Here is a 17,748-nt window from a genome sequence, read left to right as displayed (position 1 = left end):
GTGGGGGGGGGGGGTGGGTGGGGCGGGAACGGAAAGCAAACCGGTAGCTCATTCCGCTGAGAAGTGGGTTGCGTGTGGATTCCCGTGGGTCTCGCTTCAGCCTCTCCACGTTTCCGTGGTCGGTGAAATTCATAAGGTGTTCGAGAAAAGCTACGGGGGGAGAGTTTGGGGCGTGAGGGGTGGGGGTGGGGGTGGGGTGTGGGGGGATTGGCAGAGGGAGAAGTGAAAGCGATCGCCCTCACGTTTCATTCACCTGACACCGAGGGGTGGGGGGTGGGGGGGGGGGGGTTGTGGGGGAACAAATGGCAAATCGAAAGCACCGCTGACGGGGAAAATCAGGCGTCTCAAAGCGCTTCGCGGGAACTCGGTGCAAAGCGTAGTGACTGCGCCTTCTGTTGGTGCCGGTCGCGCTCGGCGGCGTCCCACCGCCCACGCAGGCGGGCGCGCGCGCGCACAAGCAGTCGTGGGTTGAAGTGACCAAAATTGTCCTCCAGACTGAGGCGTGGAAATATTCTCTTGCAAAGCCGCAGCTCAAATGGATAACAGCCCTCTCTCTCTCTCTCTCTCTGTCTCTCTCTGTCTCTCTCTCTCTCTCTGTCTCTCTCTCTCTCTCTGTCTCTCTCTCGCTCCCTCTCTCTCGCTCCCTCTCTCTCGCTCTCTCTCTCCCGGTTGTGCCATTGAACGTCGCCGCTTTTGCTAAACTTGTGACTTGCGAACAGTTTGCGAGAAGGGGATTATGAAATAAAGTGCTCTCAGCCACGAGTTACACCAACCGACGGATTGCGCAATGGATTCAGTTTCCCTGTTCGGGATACTCTGTGCCTCTTCGATTCCAGCTCCCGCCCTCTGGAACGCCATCCCACCGTCCCTCCGCCTCACCCCCTCCCTCGCCCCCTCCGCCTCGCCCCCTCCCTCGCCCCCTCCCTCGCCCCCTCCGCCTCGCCCCCTCCCTCGCCCCCTCCCTCGCCTCCTTCAAGTCCCGTCTCAAGACCCTCCTCTTCGACCAACAGCGCCTTCGGTCACCCTCCTACCCCAACCCCCTTTGCCCTCCACCCCCTCCCGATCCCAACCCCCAGCTCGGGGCCAAACCCCTGACGCCTCGGGACGTCCTCCTGACCTGAAAGGCTCCGTGTAAATGTCATGTGTTTGTTGGGCAGCGACACATAAATGCCCTGTTTGTGAGTTGCTCAATAAGGAAGTTATCGTGAAGGCACTGGGAAGTCCTGACTGTTGATATACTCCAATATAAGTGGACATCCTGGAGCTCAGGGGTTAGAGCCTTCGCCTCGCGAGCGAGAGGACCCGGGTTCGATTCCCGGGCGGGTCAGGTCAGGGCGAAACGTTGGGCAAATTTCCTTAGTCTCCCCCCACACCCCCACACCCCACACACACACACACGCCCTCTGGTTACCGGCAGTCAGTAGGAACCCGGTTGTTAGTCGATTGACTGATCGCTTTTCCAGGTGTAATAATCCCTTCAAAAAAAATTATAATTAATAATTCGGTCGTTCAACCCGCGGCTGTTTGTGGGGACACTGCTGTGCGCATTTGGCTGCCGTGTTTCACCCACAAAACACACAGTCACTACACTTTACGGTGTATCCTGTGAAGCGCTGTGAGACGTCTCGAAGACGCGATGAGGCGCCGTATCAAGTGCTGGGATTATTATTATTATTAAGTATTGATACAGCTGAGTGCCGCTACTCTGCTTTCGGATGTATTGATAAAGCAACTGACTCACATAATAATGAATAATATTCCTCGCAGTTGACCCGGCGCCCGATCACGTCTTCGAGACGTCTCAAAGCGCTTCACGGGATACACCGTAAAGTGTAGTGACTGCGCATTTTGTGGGAGATATCCTACATAGGTGCTTGCTTATAGTCTCTAAACTTGGCGAGTTAAATTCCTGTTGTGTCATTTCTCCTGATGTCCATTATTTGCCAGAGAGAGAGAGAGGGGGAGAGAGAGAGAGAGAGAGAGCACGAAATAAATCGAGAGGGGGTTTTAAAAAGGGTTCGGACCCTGTTTGAGACGTTCAATTGGCCTTTGAACAAGGCCCGAGAAGCAGCGCTGTTGCTGGAAGAGTCTTTGGGTGGTTAAAGTCAATTTTTTTTTCTGAATAAAGACAGAATTAAAAGTAAGAAACAGTGGCTGTTGAAGTGTTCTGCGAAGGAGCAGAACTGCGACACTGTGAGGTCCAACGTGGGTTCGAAACACGGTGCAGAATCCTAATTACGTTGACTATTCTCCGTGTAGACTGTAAGGTTTCAAACAGATCTGCCATTGTGGTGCAAACGGCGATGTCCCTTCGGCCGTTCAGACACCAAATCTTTATTTAAGATAAAACACACGCAGCAAATGTTTGGATCTGCGCACCATACGCCGGGGTTTTTAATGCAGAAAAACCGGAAAATCCTCTCTGTCCGCAGTTTTGTTTTGGGGAAAAAAATGTACTTTTTTTTTCTTTTCCCCCTGGAGTGGAGGGGTTAGATCGAGCCCTCGCCCCGCGAGCGAGAGGACCCGGGTTCGATTCCCGGGCGGGTCAGGTCAGGGCGAAACGTTGGGTAAGTTTCCTTACTCCCCCACCCAACCCCCCCCCACACACACCCACACACACACACACACACACACCCGCAGGTTACCCGCAGTCAGTAGGAACCCGGTTGTCAGTCAATTGGGGGATCGCTTTTCCGGGGATAATAATCCATTCAAAAAAAAAATTGGTCACTGAATCCACGGCTGTTTGTGGGGGACGCTGCCGTGCGCAATCGGCTGCCGCATTTCGCCCACAAAACACACAGTCACTACACTTGACAGTGTATCCCGTGAAGCGCTTTGAGACGACTCGGAGACGTGATGAGGCGCCGGGTCAAACGCCGGGGTTATTGCTATTATTGTTGTTGTTGTTGTCGGCAGTGGTGGGGTGTGGTGATGGGGGTGGAACGTGTCTATGTGCCTCAGCGTTTTCAAATCATTGCGGTTTACGGTTTAACGCGGAGACGTTCCTGTCCTGAAATCGGACCGGTGGCTCCTCTCACCGCCGCCTCGTTTCTCTTGCAGTGTGATGACTGGTGAGGGCAGGAATGCCGTATGTCGATCGATCCAATCGTGTTTGTGGCTTCTTGGATATTGAGGAGACTGAAGGCAGTGGGAAATTTCTGCGTCGCTATTTTATATTGGACACTTCGGACAATGCTCTCCTCTGGTACATGGACAACCCCCAGGTTTGTTTTCTACGCTGTCTACGCTGTACATAGGAACTTAGGAGCTCAGCGTGTGACGTAAACCTCGACCAAACAACGACAGCTCGCGGCTGTGCGGCGTCCGCCCCCCCCCACCCCCCACCCCTCCCGCGCGGCCGGAATGCTTCACGTTTGCCCCGGCGCCTCATCACGTCTTCCAGACGTCCCAAAGCGCTGCGCGGGACACGCTGTAAGGTTGCAGCGACTGGGTGTTTTGTAGGAGAAAAGCAGCGGCCGATCTCGCGCACAGCTGCGTGTCCCCCCCCCCACCCCACCCCACGAACAAAGCGGCGGATCGGGTGGCCAAATAGGCGGACAATTTATTGGCGGGGGCGAGCTCATCAGCCACGGAAAGCGATCCGCAAGGTATAACAGTCGCGGACGTTATTAACTAGTTTTGGGGGCGTTAATTAACGAGAGGAAGTCAGGGAGTGAGGTTGTGGGTAAGACGTTTAAAAATAAACAACTCGATGGTGTGATGGGAGACCGTTACGGTGGGTGTGATGGGCGGATGATATCGGGACCTTCGTCATCTAAACCAATCCTGTGATGAAAGCAAGCGTGAGGTGGGCGTGAATCACCAAGCCGCATTGATCCACGATCAGTGCACTTCCTGTGGCTCAGGGGTTCGAGCCCCCGGCTCGCAGGCGAGAGAGAGGACCCGGGTTCGATTCCCGGGCGGGTCAGGTCGGGGCGAAACGTTGGGCAAGTTTCCTTACTCCACTGCTCCCCCACCCACACACACACACACACCACACACGCACACGCGCCCGCGCCTCTGTTTACCATCGGTCACTTCAACCCGCGGCTGTTCGCGGGGGACGCCGCTGTGCGCAATCGGCCGCCGGGTTTCGCCCGCAAAACACACAGCCACTGCGCTTTACGGCGTATCCCGCGAAGCGCTTGGAGACGTCTCGCTGAGGCGCCGCATCAAACGCGAGGATTATTTCTCATTGCTATTAGTATTATTATTATCATCACAAGTTGGGTCAACCTGTTTCGCAAATAAGTACAGACTCTTGGCATCTATCAGTCTTTCCCATAACCTGATGCAATTGTTAATTACTTTGTGTGTGTATATATATTATATATAAAGCGGAACCGATCACATAGGAAACGGAGCTCAAATTGACTTTATACGAATGTCAGGAGAATTGGGAATGAGGAGTATTAATGGTATTATTAATAATAATAATAATAATAATCCTCGCATTTGACACAGCGTCTTCGAGACGCCTCAAGGCGCCTCACAGGATACGCTGTAAAGTGTAGTGACTGTGTGTGTGTTGTGGGTGAAAGGATGCAACAACAACAGCACTTTTGTAAAGTGTCTTTCGTGTTGGGAGGACGTTCCCGAGGCACTGAACAGTTGGGGTCAGGACCCAAGCGTAGGGGGGGGAGTGGGGGTGGGGGGTGTGGGGGGCAGGGTTGGGATGAGGGAGGGCAGAGGCGGTAGGAGGGCGGCTGAAGACGCGGTCGAAAAGGAGGGTCTTGAGTCGTGGCTTGAAGGAGGCGAGAGAGGGAGAGAGGCCGAGGGGTTGTGGGATGGAGTTCCAGAGGGTTGGGGCAGAGAGGCTGATGGTGTGGGGGGGGGTTGGCCGGAGACCTGGAGCAGGTCGGAGCCTCCGTCTCCACCATCGGTGGCCAAGCCTTCAGCCACTATACCCCGAAACTCCATCACTCTCTCCCTCGATGCCCCCACCTCTCCCCCTCCCTCCCCACCTTCAAGTCCCAGCTTAAAGACTTTCCTTTTTTGGATTGTGCTTACAGTCACCTTCCCCCTCCCTCCCACCCTCTTCCACCCCCACCCTACAGTCACCTTCCCCCTCCCTCCCACCCTCTTCCACCACCACCCCCTCCGGCTCGGGGTCAGACTCCGCCACCCTCAAGCCCTCCGGGACCCCACCTCAGCCGAAGGGTGCCGTGTGGACGCAAGTTGTCTCTGTGGGTTGAATTGTTCCGGGAGCAATTCTTAACGGTAGTTTTCACGGTCGTCTGGAAGCCGGAGGAGGGGGAGGTTTCCCAATCCTGTGTGGACGCAGTGTCGTTGGGGAGGGCAACGATGTCGAGGGGAAACCCTGCGAGGTTAGATCTCCGCACGCAGGTGTACTGTGCCTTCTGCCGATATCACGCAAGCCCTCAAAATAGACCGATCGCCGCTCATGACTGTGGCAGAGCACAAGATCCAAAATGGCTGGTTCCCTATTCCAATTTTCAGTTCTGGAATGTTTTTGGTGTTGGAGGGGGGACGGGGGACCTTTTACTGGAGACATATGTCAGCGAGCCTCGGAGGTGATGCTAATCAGCACGATAATCAGCCTGGCCTTCGACGCAGCCCCTTAGTCGCGTCGTCGAGACGTGTGCTTTGTGGGCGAAATCCTAACGCAAGACTCTTGTCCTGACTCACAGAAGGACACCACTGTCAGAGGTGGAAACGTCAGACGCTCTCACTCGTTTCCGAACCCCTTCGCGCCCTCGCACCTCCCTCCTCTCCCGCCCTCTCCCACCTGCTCACCCCACCCGCTGCCCCCACCGGCTGCCCCCCGCTCGGTTGGCTCCGGCCTCCTGTTCACCCCTCGTCTCCTCCGCTCCGACATCGGTGGCCGTGCCTTCAGCCGCTACCCCCCGAAACACCATCACTCGCTCCCTCGATCCCCCCGCCTCGCCCCCTCCCTCCCCACATTCAAATCCCGGCCTAAAGACCTTCTTTTTTGGATCGTCACCTCCCCCCGGAAAATATACTATTATAATAGATCGTTGCAGTGTTTTAATATACCACAGAAATCAATGAAGAGAGAATGTTAAAAGGGGAGTAAGAGTGACTTCTAGATCAACAGGACCGTTACAACAACAACAATTTGACACAGAGCCTCATCAGGTCTCCGAGACGTCTCAAAGCGCCGCACAGGATACACTGTGAAGTGTAGTGACTGTGTGTTTTGTGGGTGAAACGCGGCAGCCAGTTGCGCGCAGCGGTGTCCCCCACAAACAGCCGCGGGTTGAAGCGACCGAATTATTATTATCATTATTATTATTGATTTGGAAGGGATTATTACCCCTGGAAAAGCCATCCACAAATCGACTAACAACCGGGTTCCTACTGACTACCGGTAACCAGAGGCGCGCGTGTGTGTGTGTGTGTGTGTGTGTGTGGGTGTGTGTGTGGGTGTGTGTGTGGGGGGGGGGGGGGAAGAAAACTTGCCCAAGGTTTTGCCCTGACCTGACCCGCGCGGGAATCGAACCCGGGTCCTCTCTCGCTTGCGAGGGCTCTAACCCCTGAGCTCCGGGGGCCTCCAAGCTCTAATACTCAGAACAATGCGCTACGAATCCCGAAATAAGATTTTTGCAGTTAAAGAACAGCCTCTAAACCTCTGAAGGAGGGAAACGCGTTGTCTCTGGAGCAACGAGAAAGTTGCTGACCACACTCTGCTCGAGGGTTTTCCGTTTAACTTCGGTTGCAGCCCCAAACCTGTCATCGTTTATTATTAATAACAACCGCAGCCCTCGCGTTTGACCCAACGCCTGATCACGTCCTTGAGACGCCTCGAAGCGCGTCACGGGATACGCTGCAAAGTGAAATGAATTCATTATGTTAATGTCGAAATAGACGAGAAAAATGTTAATGTTCGGTTACTCTTCTTCCCCTTTATGGTTCTCTGTGCAGCGCACCTTCCTGAGTCGAGAGCGTTGTGGTAATCTGCTCTGTCTCTCTCTCTCTCTCTCTCTCTCTCACTCGCTTCCTGCAGCGCAGCGACGAGGCTTGAACTGATCACTGCTTTTGGGTGTCGAGCTCAACTTTTGGAACAGCGAGCGACATCCACAACGGCACAAAACCTTTATATAGTACACACTGGAGGTTTAGAGCCCGCGCCTCGCAAGCGAGAGAGGACCCGGGTTCGATTCCCGGGCGGGTCAGGTCGGGGCGAAACGTTGGGCAAGTTTCCTTACCCCCCACCCCCCCCCCCACGCGCACACTGGTTACCGGTAGTCAGTAGGAACCCGGTTGTTGGTCGATTGGGGGATCGCTTTTCCGGGGGTAATAATCCCGTCGAAATAAATAAAAATAATAATAATTTGGTCACTCAACCCGCGGCTGTTTGCGGAGGACGTCGCTGTGCGCAATCGGCTGCCGCGTTTCGCCCACATTATACACAGTCACTACACTTTACGGTGTATCCTGTGAAGCGCTTTGAGACGTCTCGAAGGTGTGATAAGGCACTGTGTCAAATGCCGGGATTATTATTATTAATTATTATTATTATTATTAATTATTATTATTATAACCTGACTCAGTTGGTGGTGCTCTCGTCTGTGAGTTTCCTAAGGCTCAGTTTAACGTCTCATCCGACGGACGGCATTTCCAGTTTTATTGGATACGGAGAAACAGCTGAAAAATGAAACTGGTTTAAAAAAAGAGGTCAACTTAGAAAAACCAATGAGACACACACCCTACGAGCACAGGCCTACTTCTGTACCGAACCCCCAAAGCCCTCCATGGCCATCTCAAGACCCTCCTCTTCGACCAACCGCGCCTTCGGTCACCCTCCTACCCCCCACCCTCCTCGCCCTCCACCCTCCCCGCTCTCCACCCCCTCCTGATCCCAACCCCCAGCTCGGGTCCAAACCCCTGACAGTCCAGCGCCTCGGGACGTCCTCCTGACCTGAAAAGAACTGCGTAAATATTGTGCTCTGGTTCTCACCACTTCTGGTGGATGTTTCTGACCGCCATTTTGGCTCTCGCTCTGACATAACCTACAGGGACAGTCGAATAATAATAACCCACGTTCTTTTTTTTTCAGAATCTACCACCTGCGACATCCTGTGTCGGGTGTCTGCAACTCCCCTACATCTCTAAGGTATTTTATCGACCTTACATTTTCTATCGAATCATGATTACAGTCAACGCTCAATAGAGGAAGTGGAAATAGCTTGAGTTGGTCTGGTTAAAACACCTACAACTGTAAGCAAAATCTGACCTCAGATTCCCCTGTAGCTCAGGCGGTGGATCAAACGTAAGGATTATTATTATTATTTGTCATATAAACTCCTCTCTAATCCATTTTCTTCTCTTCTTCTCTCAGGTTGGTGAAGCAACTGCAAAGCAGAGGCCCAAAGCTGAATTTTGCTTCGGTACGTTGAATAGGGAGAACAAAATATTGTGAAACATGTTCAGACTCCATGTACCCTTTTAAGTCACCTGCTGAATGTTTTAACGCTCTGTTATCTGGGGGTTGGGATCAGGACGGGGTGGAGGATGGGAAGGGGGCGGTGGGGGGGGGGGTAGGAGGGTGACCGAAGGCCCAGTTGGTCGAAGAAGAGGGTCTTGAGATGGGCCTTGAAGGAGGCGAGCGAGGGAGCGAGGCCAAGGGGTTGTGGGATGGAGTTCCAGAGGGTGAGGCAGAGAGGCTGATGGTGGGGTGGGGGGGGGGTCGGGTGGGAGACCTGGAACAGGTTGGAGCCTACTGAGCGGAGGGAGCGCACAGGTTGATAGGGGCTCAGCAGATCAGAGAGAAAGGAGGGGACGAGACCGTTGAGGGCCTTGAAGACGAGGGCGAGGATTTTGAACTCTATCCTCTGGGGGACGGGGAGCCAGTGGAGTCGGGTCGGCGAGGGTGGGGGGCGAAGGGGGTCAGGGAGTCTGGTGCGGGAGAGGACACGAGCTGTAGAGTTCTGGGCGATCTGCAGCCTGTGGAGGGAAGAGTTGAGGGGAGGCCGACGAGGAGGGAGTTGGCGTAGATGTGATGAATGGATGAAATAGCTTCAAGGTGCTTCCAAAGGAGAGGAAGCCATGTGCGTGACTGCACTGAAACGTGGTGTGTGATGAGGCTCTGTTACAATCCTCTCTCCGCCCCAAACCCACCACCAACGTTCCACCTATTTCAAGTTTTAGGCAGTTATTGTGGGAGGAACGGGAATCTCTTTCTGGAGGAGCTGCGGAAGATTTCAGCTCAAATTTCTTGTGTCGCACGTTTGGTCACACGTGAAGTTCTGTGGTTAGTGTGAGTGGGAAGCCAATGAAATGTTTTTTTTTTTTTTTGGTAACTGAAAGAACCCGTGCAAGCGAGAGAGGACCCGGGTTGGAGTCCCGGGCGGGTCAGGTCAGGGTGAAACGTTGGGCAAGTTTCCTTACACCCCCCCACCCCAGTCAGTAGGAACCCGGTTGTTAGTCGATCGGCGGATGGCTTTTCCGGGGGTCATAATCCCTTCAAAAAATAATAATAATTTGGCCACTTCAACCCACGGCTGTTTGTGGGGACGCTGCTGTGGGCAATCGGCCGCCGCGTTTCGCCCACAAAATACACTACACTTTACAGTGTGTCCCATGAAGCTCGAAGACGTGATAAGGCGCTGTTTCAAATACATTATTATTATTATTATTATTCCTGCTTTGTACCGGTGTTTCGACGGCAATCCATTCCGCCCGGGGCTATCCCTATTTTACACCCGATTGATTATTTTCCAATTTTCTTTTTCAATTACAGTCATAAACGCAGGATTTCGCCGTTACTTCCTCCAAGCCAACGACAAGCAGGACTTACTTGATTGGGTTGAAGCCTTGAACAAATCCTGCAAGATCACGGTACGTCCACGTTCAATGGACCGTATGTTCCTCCCATTGGGTTTCTTCGTTCCTTTTATGCCATTGCCGTGTGCTGATATTAATAATAATTAATATTAATAATAATAATCAATAATAATAACTTGCCTAAGGTTTCGCTCTGCCCGGTAATCGAATCGAACCCAGGTCCTCTTGCTTGCGAGGCGAGTGCTCTAACTGCTACACTATATAGAGGTGGGGGAGAGGGGGGAGAAGAGGGGAGGGTGGGAGAGAGAGGAGGAGGGGGGACAGTTGGTGGGGAGGAGAGGGAAGGTGGGGGAGAGAAGAGGAGAGAGAGGGAGGGTGGGAGAGGGGGGAGGGTAGGGGAGAGAGGGGGATGGTGAGGGAGAGAGAGACGGTGGGAGAGAGGGGGGGAATGTGGGGGAGAGGAGAGAGCGGGAAGATGGGGGAGAGGGAAGAGGGGGAGAGAGAGAGGGAGGGTGGGAGAGAAGGGAAGGGTTGGGGAGAGGGGGGTAGGGTGGGAGAGTGGGGGAGGGTGGGGGAAAGGGGGGGAAGATAGGGGAAGGGTGGGAGTGAGAAGGAGAGAGGGGGAGAGGGAGGGTGGGGGTAGAGAGAGGGAGAGAAGGGGACAGAGGGTGGGGGTAGAGTGGCAGAAGGCCCACCCACCAATCCTGGGGCCGGGCGAGGCGTGGGGGGGACGTGAGGCAGGCTGGAGCCCGCTGAGCGGAGGGAGCGGGCAGTTTGTTAGGGGATTCAGGAGGTCACAGAGATAGGGAGGGACCAGCGAGGGGTGGAGGTCTTTGAAGGCGAAGAGAGGAGGACATCTTTTTTTCCCGCTCTCTGAGAGCCACAGTAGATGGTCTGCGAAGTGAGCTGATAACCTCAGTGGGGAACAGGGCTCGGAAATGGAATTGAACCCAAATCAACCCTTTTGAGGTGATTCGTTCCATCGAGACAAGTAGAGGAAGAGCCCTCTGGAACTCCATCCCACCATTCCCTCCGCCTCACCCCCCCCCACCCCCCACCCCTTCTCCTGCCTCCTTCAAGTCCCATCTGAGGACCCTCCTCTTCAACAGCGCTTTTGGCCGCCCTCCCACCCCCTGCCCTCCAACACCTCCCAACACTTTTTTATCCTACAACAATAATATATAATAATAACAACAATAGTGATAATTCCGGCATTTGACACAGCGCCCGATCACGTCTTCGAGACGTCTGAAAGCGCTTCACAGGACTCCCTGTAAAGTGTAGTGACTGTGTGGTTTGTGGGCGAAACGCGGCAGCCAATTGCGCACAGCAGTGTCCCCCCACAAACAGCCGATACTCCGGTGTCTTTATTCAGCTGAAACCCCGAGAAAATACGTTTGCCGAATAGACTTCGGGATTCACTTTCACTCTGACGATTAATTCGGTTAAAACCATTCCGAATCTTTTGAACGTTAAGTGAAAAAAAAACCAACATATTATCAAACCGTTCAAAGAGCTCAGATCGAGGATAAACAGCGCCGTTTCGGAGGATATAACTGTCAATCTTGATCTGATAATTCTCATCTGTTCTATTGGTTGAAGGAAGAATTTTACCCATTACCTCATTCCTTCATTAATGTCCTCCCACCATCAGTATCGACAGGAAATATAGAGCGAGTTTAATAGCAACTTACATCTAAAAATAACTGCGCACTGTCTATCTGGTGTGAAACTTGACTCTACCTGACTCTCTGTGAGTCGTTTCCTCTTTTAAGTGACTTCTCAGACGTATCACTGTTTCCTACTGAGTTGCAGGAACATTCACCGTGTGTCTCAGTTAATAGCGCAATGGATCCCTGTCGCTCGGGGGTTAGAGCCCGCGCCTCGCGAGCGAGAGGGCCCGGGTACGATTCCCGGGCGGATCAGGTCAGGGGCGAAACACTGGGCAAGTTTCCTTATTCCCCCCAAAACCCCCCCCCACCCACCCCACCCCCCCCCCCCCCCCACACACACACACACACACACACGCGCCTCTGGTTACCGGCAGTCAGCAGGAACCCGGTTGTTAGTTGATTGGCGGATCGCGTTTCCGTGGGTAATAACCCCTTCAAAAAAAAAATTGGTCACTTCAACCCGCGGCTGTTTGTGGGGGACGCTGCTGTGCGCAATTGGCTGCCGCGTTTCGCCCAGAAAATAGACAGTCACTACACTTGACAGTGTGTCCCGTGAAGCGCTTTGAGACGTCTCGAGGACGCGATGAGGCGCTGGGCCAAATGCCAGGTGGATTATTATTATTATCATTGTTATTATGCGTCAGTGTGGCTCAGTTGGAAGGTGGTTCGGTTTCATTAAGCGCTCTGAGGCGCTACCCTCGTGGAGGGTGCTATGTGAGTGCAAGTTGTTGCTGTTGTTTTGCATCGGGGGGGATTGCGAGCTCGACTCACACCGGGGCCCGAGTTCCCTCTCCACCCACCGCTGGTCGGGGGAGGCTGCAACTGCTTATTCTCTGGATAATTTCTCGTCGTTCTGCGTCGAACGCTCCTACAGGTGCCGAAGGCGAACGATCCCCAGCCCACTGTCGAGGCGAAAATTCCCAATCCAGAACCCCCGGCTGGTAAAAAACAGATTCCGTACAAAACTGAAATCATTGGCGGTGTGGTGGTTCAAACGCCAATTACTCAGGTGAGAAACTCCACCCTTCAAAGGACCGAAAATCAACTGGATTCATAATAATAATTATAACAATAATAATTATTATCACAATAATCCTTCCCTTTTGATGTCGCGCCTTGTCACTGACATTGCAAGTATTTTCACAACGTGGTGAAACTCGCGTAGAGTACCATAAGTTGGGGCCGTAACCTTTACCGTGTTGCTTACCCCCAGTCCCCGTCGCAGGCGAACTTGTATGAATGGTGTCTTGTTTTAATCAATCATCCGATTTAATCGATCAGCGGCTGCTGCGTTTCGCCCACGAAATACACGGCGGTCACTACACTTTGCAGCGTATCCTGTGAAGCGCTTTCTCGAAGGGCGCGATGAGGCGCTGTATCGAATGCCAGGATTAATTATTACTATGATGATAATTCAACGGAGCCAGTAAATGGGGTCCTAATGGAGGATAGCGGAGAGGTGTGAAATTCTGTCGCGCTCTCCCTCTATCCCTCCGCCTCGTCCCCTTCCCTCCCATCTTCGTGTCGCGCCTAAAGACCTTTTTCTTTGACCGCGGCTCGGAATCGCGCTCCACCACCAAGTCGTGGCTGTCGAGTCGTACGACCGCCGCAAAAGAAACTCGAAGTGGCTTCGATGAGAAACTCAACGGCTGTTACCGACGACGTGGGGGGACAACACGATCGATAAAGCTACGACTGATCCGGGGTTTTACTGCGTCTCTTCGCAGGTGAACGGGAATGAAACTCAAGAAGCTGCTGAATCTGCGTCGCACAGTGTACTCAAGCGCTCAGTCAGTCACGTTCCGGTGTCCGAAAACAAACCGACATCCGGGCCTCAGGTCCTGAAGAGCGGTTTCTGCGTGAAACAAGGCATCGTGGTGAGTTATCATCAGCCGCAGACACTGGTGCGATTCCCGGGCGGGTCAGGTCAGGGCGAAATGTTGGGCAAGTTTCCTTACCCCCCCCTCCACCCCCTCCCCACACACACACACACACGCCTCTGTTTACCAGCGGTCAGTAGGAACCCGGTTGTTAGTCGATTATTATTAAACATAATAATAATTTGGTCACTCAATTCCACGGCTGTTTGCGGGGGGAACGCTGCTGTGCGCAATTGGCTGCCGCGTTTCGCCCACAAAACACACAGTCACTGCACTTTACAGTGTGTCCTGTGAAGCGCTTTCTGACGTCTCTGTGACTCCACCGTGCACAGGATCCAGCTGATTCGAAGGCTCCACTGGCTCCCTATCACCCCCACTAAACCCCGTTCCCCCCATCACCCCAGCCCTCGCCAGCCCCCACTGGCTCCCCCTCACACACACTAAACCCCGTCCCCCCATCACCCCGACCCTCGCCAGCCCCCACTGGCTCCCTATCACCAAACAGATCGATTTCAAGATCCTCTCACACTCGTCTACAAATCCCTTCGTGCCCTGGTACCTCTCCACCTCTCCAGTCACGACACTTTACGGTGTATCCTGTGAAGCGCTTTGAGACGTCTGTATCAGGCGCTGTATCAAACACAATCATTAGTTGTCACCTTAATTATTTCATTGTGCGTTCTCGGTCCTTTACCGTTTCACGTACATTTACACACCGCAAACGGTCCGGGACTTGATATATTTAACGAACGGTGTTTTCCAGAGGAAAAGCTGGAAGAGAAGATACTTTACGCTCGACGAGAACCATTTCAGCTACTTCAAGTGTGAATTGGTGAGTGAAAGGACGATGGACAGACGGGGAGAACGAAAAGCAGAACTCGTAGCCGATGGGTGTGTAACCAAATCGTTGTTTCTTGCAGGAAAAGGAACCTCTTCGCTCAATACCACTTAAGGACATACAAAAAGCCCAAAAATGCAATTTGAGGTAAATATAGATTTCGTGACGGTGTTCGATTTTTCACGTGATTGCGTCTGAGCTTTTTTTTCCACCTCCGCCGTGTTGCCCCCCCCCCCCCCCTCCGTCCTGCCCCGCAGACGACGCAGATGAAACCCTTTGTCCCTTCCCCGGCTGGACTGTTCCAATGGCTTCCTCCTCGCTGGTCTCCTCCACTCCACCGTCACCCCAGCCCTCCCCAGGCTCCCCAGGCTCCCCGTCACCGAACGGATCGACTTCAAGCTCCTCGCACTCGTTTTCAAACCCCTTCACGCCCTCGCACCTCCCTCCCTCCCTCCCTCTCCCCCACCTGCTCACCCCCCACCCCCCCACCCACTCCTCCACCCGCTGCCCCCTCTCAGCAGGCTCCGCTCTCCTGTTCGTCCCTCGCCCCCTCCCTCTCCACCATCAGCCTTCAGCCGCTATGCCCCGAAACTCTGTCACTCTCTCCCTCGATCCCCTCGCCTCGTCCCCTCCCTCCGCACCTTCAAAACCCTCTGCCTAAAGACCTTCCTTTCTTGGATCGTGCTTACGGTCACCTCCCCACCCCCTCCCTCCCCCCCACCCCCGGCTCAGGGTCAGACTCCGTCACTGTCTCGCCCTCTGGGACCCCACCCCAGGTGACGGGAGCGCTGTGCAAACTCAACTTGTTGTTGTTGTTGTTGTTCAACACGTTCTGCCCTTTGATTGTACCTTCAACTCGAATAATATCTTTTCTCTCTCTCTCCAGTCAACCGATGATGAGGGACAATCTGTTTGAAATAGTTACTCAATCGAGAATATTCTTTATCCAGGTACGTTACCCACATATTTTGTCAAGATGTTTTGTTCCGTTACTTGCCTCGTTGAGGCACCAGTGCAGTCTTTCGCTGTTTCTTGAAGAAATTCAAACGCCACTGCTTAGGCCTCAGCTGTGTTCAGAAGGTTGAGGGGAGGTTGAGAGAAGGTTGAGGGGAGATTTAATCGAGGTGGTTCAAAATTAGAAGGGATTTTGATGAGGAGCAGTAGATAAGAGAGAAACTGCTTCCTCTGGCGGGCGGGTGGGTCAGAAACCAGAGGCCACAGATTTAAGATAATTGGCGAAAGAACCAGAGGGGAGATGAAGGGAAATGTTTTTACCCGGAGAGTTGTTACTGTCTGGAACTCACGGCCTGAAAGGGTCGGTGGAAACAGATCCAATGACAACTTTCTAAAGGGAATTAGAGAGGGAATTGAGAAGGAAAGGTTTGCGGGGGTTTGGGGGAGAGAGCGGGGGGGGGAGTGGGGCTGATTGGGCAGCTCTTCCAAAGAGCCAACACAGGCACGATGGGCCGAATGGCCTCCTTCTGTGCCGTAAGATTCTACGGTTCTACGATCACATCGTTGAGATGTCTCAAAGCATTTCCGCACCTCAGACAGCATCGCTATTCACGGGTGTACTTTCCAACCCACCAAGCCAGTCTAGAACCTCGGTCTCGTTGGACCTTCAACTGTCTTTTAAACCCCCGCCATATCCGTGCCATGACCCGCTCTGCCTTGGCTCACTCCACGTGCCCAGCTCTGCCCGCTCTACAATTGGGCCATCAGCCTTTCTACCCTCACCCGCTAGAACTCCTCAAGATCTCCCACAGTCTCTACGCCTCCCTCGCCTCCTTCAATGCCCGTTTGAAGACCTTCCTCTCTGATGGTGATTTCGGTCATCCCACCATCTTCCTCGCGCTCTCTACAGCCCCCAGCTCGGGCCCAAGCCCTTGGGACGTCCTGGCGAGGTGACAGACGCTGCGCAAAAGCCATTGTGTGGTTGTTCCAACATCCCATTAAAATGCACAAAGGAAAAGTATTTTCCTTTGAATCAGGAGGCAAATGTTTGACGTTCATTCTGCCCTGACGTGCAAACCCCGGTAAGTGTTTGTTCCCTACTTAAGATACGCAGAGGCTGTCCGGGTGGGTTTGCCACCAAAAAAATCGTGGAATTATACAGTCAAATAACAATATACTTCTCTCTTAAGAGCTGTTATCAAATCGGCTTCCACCAACCGTTCAGTTGATTTACAAAAGGGTACCATCACCATCTGGGGGTATAAATATGGTAGTGCATGCAAGTGAATATAGAGCAGTAATAATAATAATAATAATAATAATAATAATAATAATCCTGGCATTTGATCCAGCGCCTCATCGCGTCTTCGAGGCGTCTCAAAGCGCTTCACAGGATACGCTGTCAAGTGTGTTTTGTCGTCGAAAGTGTTTGTTGCTCACAATTACTTTCTTGTTATTTTGGTGGTGGGAAGGGGTTCGCTGGGAGCGTTGTTTGACGTTCTTTCCTTTCGCCTCCAGGCGGACAGTCCGACAGAGATGCAGAGTTGGATCACGGCAATAAACAGGGCAATCGTGGCCCAGAGGAGCGCAACGAAAGCCACAGTATGTTCCCTTCCACCAGCAAATACTATTATTTATGGTGATAATAATAATAAATAATAATAATAATAATCCCCGCATTCAAAGAGCTTCACGGAATAGAGTGTCACGTGTAGTGACTGTGTATTTAGTGATGCCCCCTTGTTCTGAATTCCCGCCTACCCTCTCTCCCACCCACCCACCCTCTCCCTCCCACCCACCCACCCACATACCCTCCCTCCCACCCACCCTCCCTCTGTCCCACCCACCCACCCTCCCTCCCGCCCGCCCACCCACCCACCCGAGGAAATTGATTTGTTCTCCCTTCTCTTGCGTCCACTTTGCAGGACCCTCAACCTTCGCCGTTCAGCCGAACGACCTCCTTCTCCGGGGCCGCCCAAGACGATTCCTGCTGCGCCCCGGACGGCCCCGGCCACCAGCCCCAGGAGGAGAAACGCCCCCTCTCCAAATCCACCTCCGTGGTTCCGTCCTGGCAGCCGTGGACTCCCGTGCCTCGCGCCCCCGAGGAACCCTTGTCCAACCTCGTGGAGGAGACGCCTGGCCTTCCAGAAGTCCCGTCCGAACGCCAGTCGCAGCCGGCCGAGACCGAAGACCCCAAGGTCCAGGGCAAGCGCCGCAGGCATCGCTCACAGCCGCAACCGCACAGGATCGATTACCTCGCGGACAACGATGGCGTCCGGACGACGGACGTGTAATCGGGAAGGGAATCTTTACCGTGGTTTATGCCGTAGAGGCTAATGCAAATAACCTCCCACACGCGCACACGCACACACACCCACACACATATCCACACATACACCCACACACATACGCACCCACCCACATATTCACACGCACACACACGCACACACCCATACACACGCACACACACATGCACACCCATACCCCACACCCACACACACGCACCTACACACCCTACACTCACAGACACACCCACATGCACACCCACACACACACACATATCCACACTCACACATACCCACACACCCACACACACACACACACCTCCTTCAAGTCCCATCTCAAGATCTTC

General features: G+C 53.4%; 1 protein-coding gene across 1 annotated transcript in view; it reads left to right on the top strand.

Annotated features, from left to right (window-relative positions):
- LOC103174130 (pleckstrin homology domain-containing family A member 2-like) overlaps positions 1-17,517 on the top strand; it is an 18,980-nt gene extending 1,463 nt beyond the window's left edge. Inside the window, exons 2-12 of the mRNA XM_042344580.1 lie at positions 3,064-3,227; positions 8,045-8,101; positions 8,327-8,375; positions 9,728-9,825; positions 12,319-12,453; positions 13,172-13,321; positions 14,088-14,156; positions 14,245-14,309; positions 15,049-15,112; positions 16,635-16,718; positions 17,042-17,517. Coding sequence (XP_042200514.1) covers positions 3,087-3,227; positions 8,045-8,101; positions 8,327-8,375; positions 9,728-9,825; positions 12,319-12,453; positions 13,172-13,321; positions 14,088-14,156; positions 14,245-14,309; positions 15,049-15,112; positions 16,635-16,718; positions 17,042-17,410 — 1,281 coding nt within the window. The 5' untranslated portion in view covers positions 3,064-3,086 and the 3' untranslated portion in view covers positions 17,411-17,517. The remainder of the gene's footprint in view (positions 1-3,063; positions 3,228-8,044; positions 8,102-8,326; positions 8,376-9,727; positions 9,826-12,318; positions 12,454-13,171; positions 13,322-14,087; positions 14,157-14,244; positions 14,310-15,048; positions 15,113-16,634; positions 16,719-17,041) is intronic.
- The last annotated feature ends 231 nt before the right edge of the window (positions 17,518-17,748 follow it).

Source organism: Callorhinchus milii, unplaced genomic scaffold (genome assembly GCF_018977255.1).
Source record: "Callorhinchus milii isolate IMCB2004 unplaced genomic scaffold, IMCB_Cmil_1.0 Scaffold28, whole genome shotgun sequence".
In the NCBI taxonomy this organism is placed as follows: domain Eukaryota; kingdom Metazoa; phylum Chordata; class Chondrichthyes; order Chimaeriformes; family Callorhinchidae; genus Callorhinchus; species Callorhinchus milii.
Note: the sequence above shows the minus strand (reverse complement) of the source record. Positions and strands in the feature narration are given on the sequence as shown.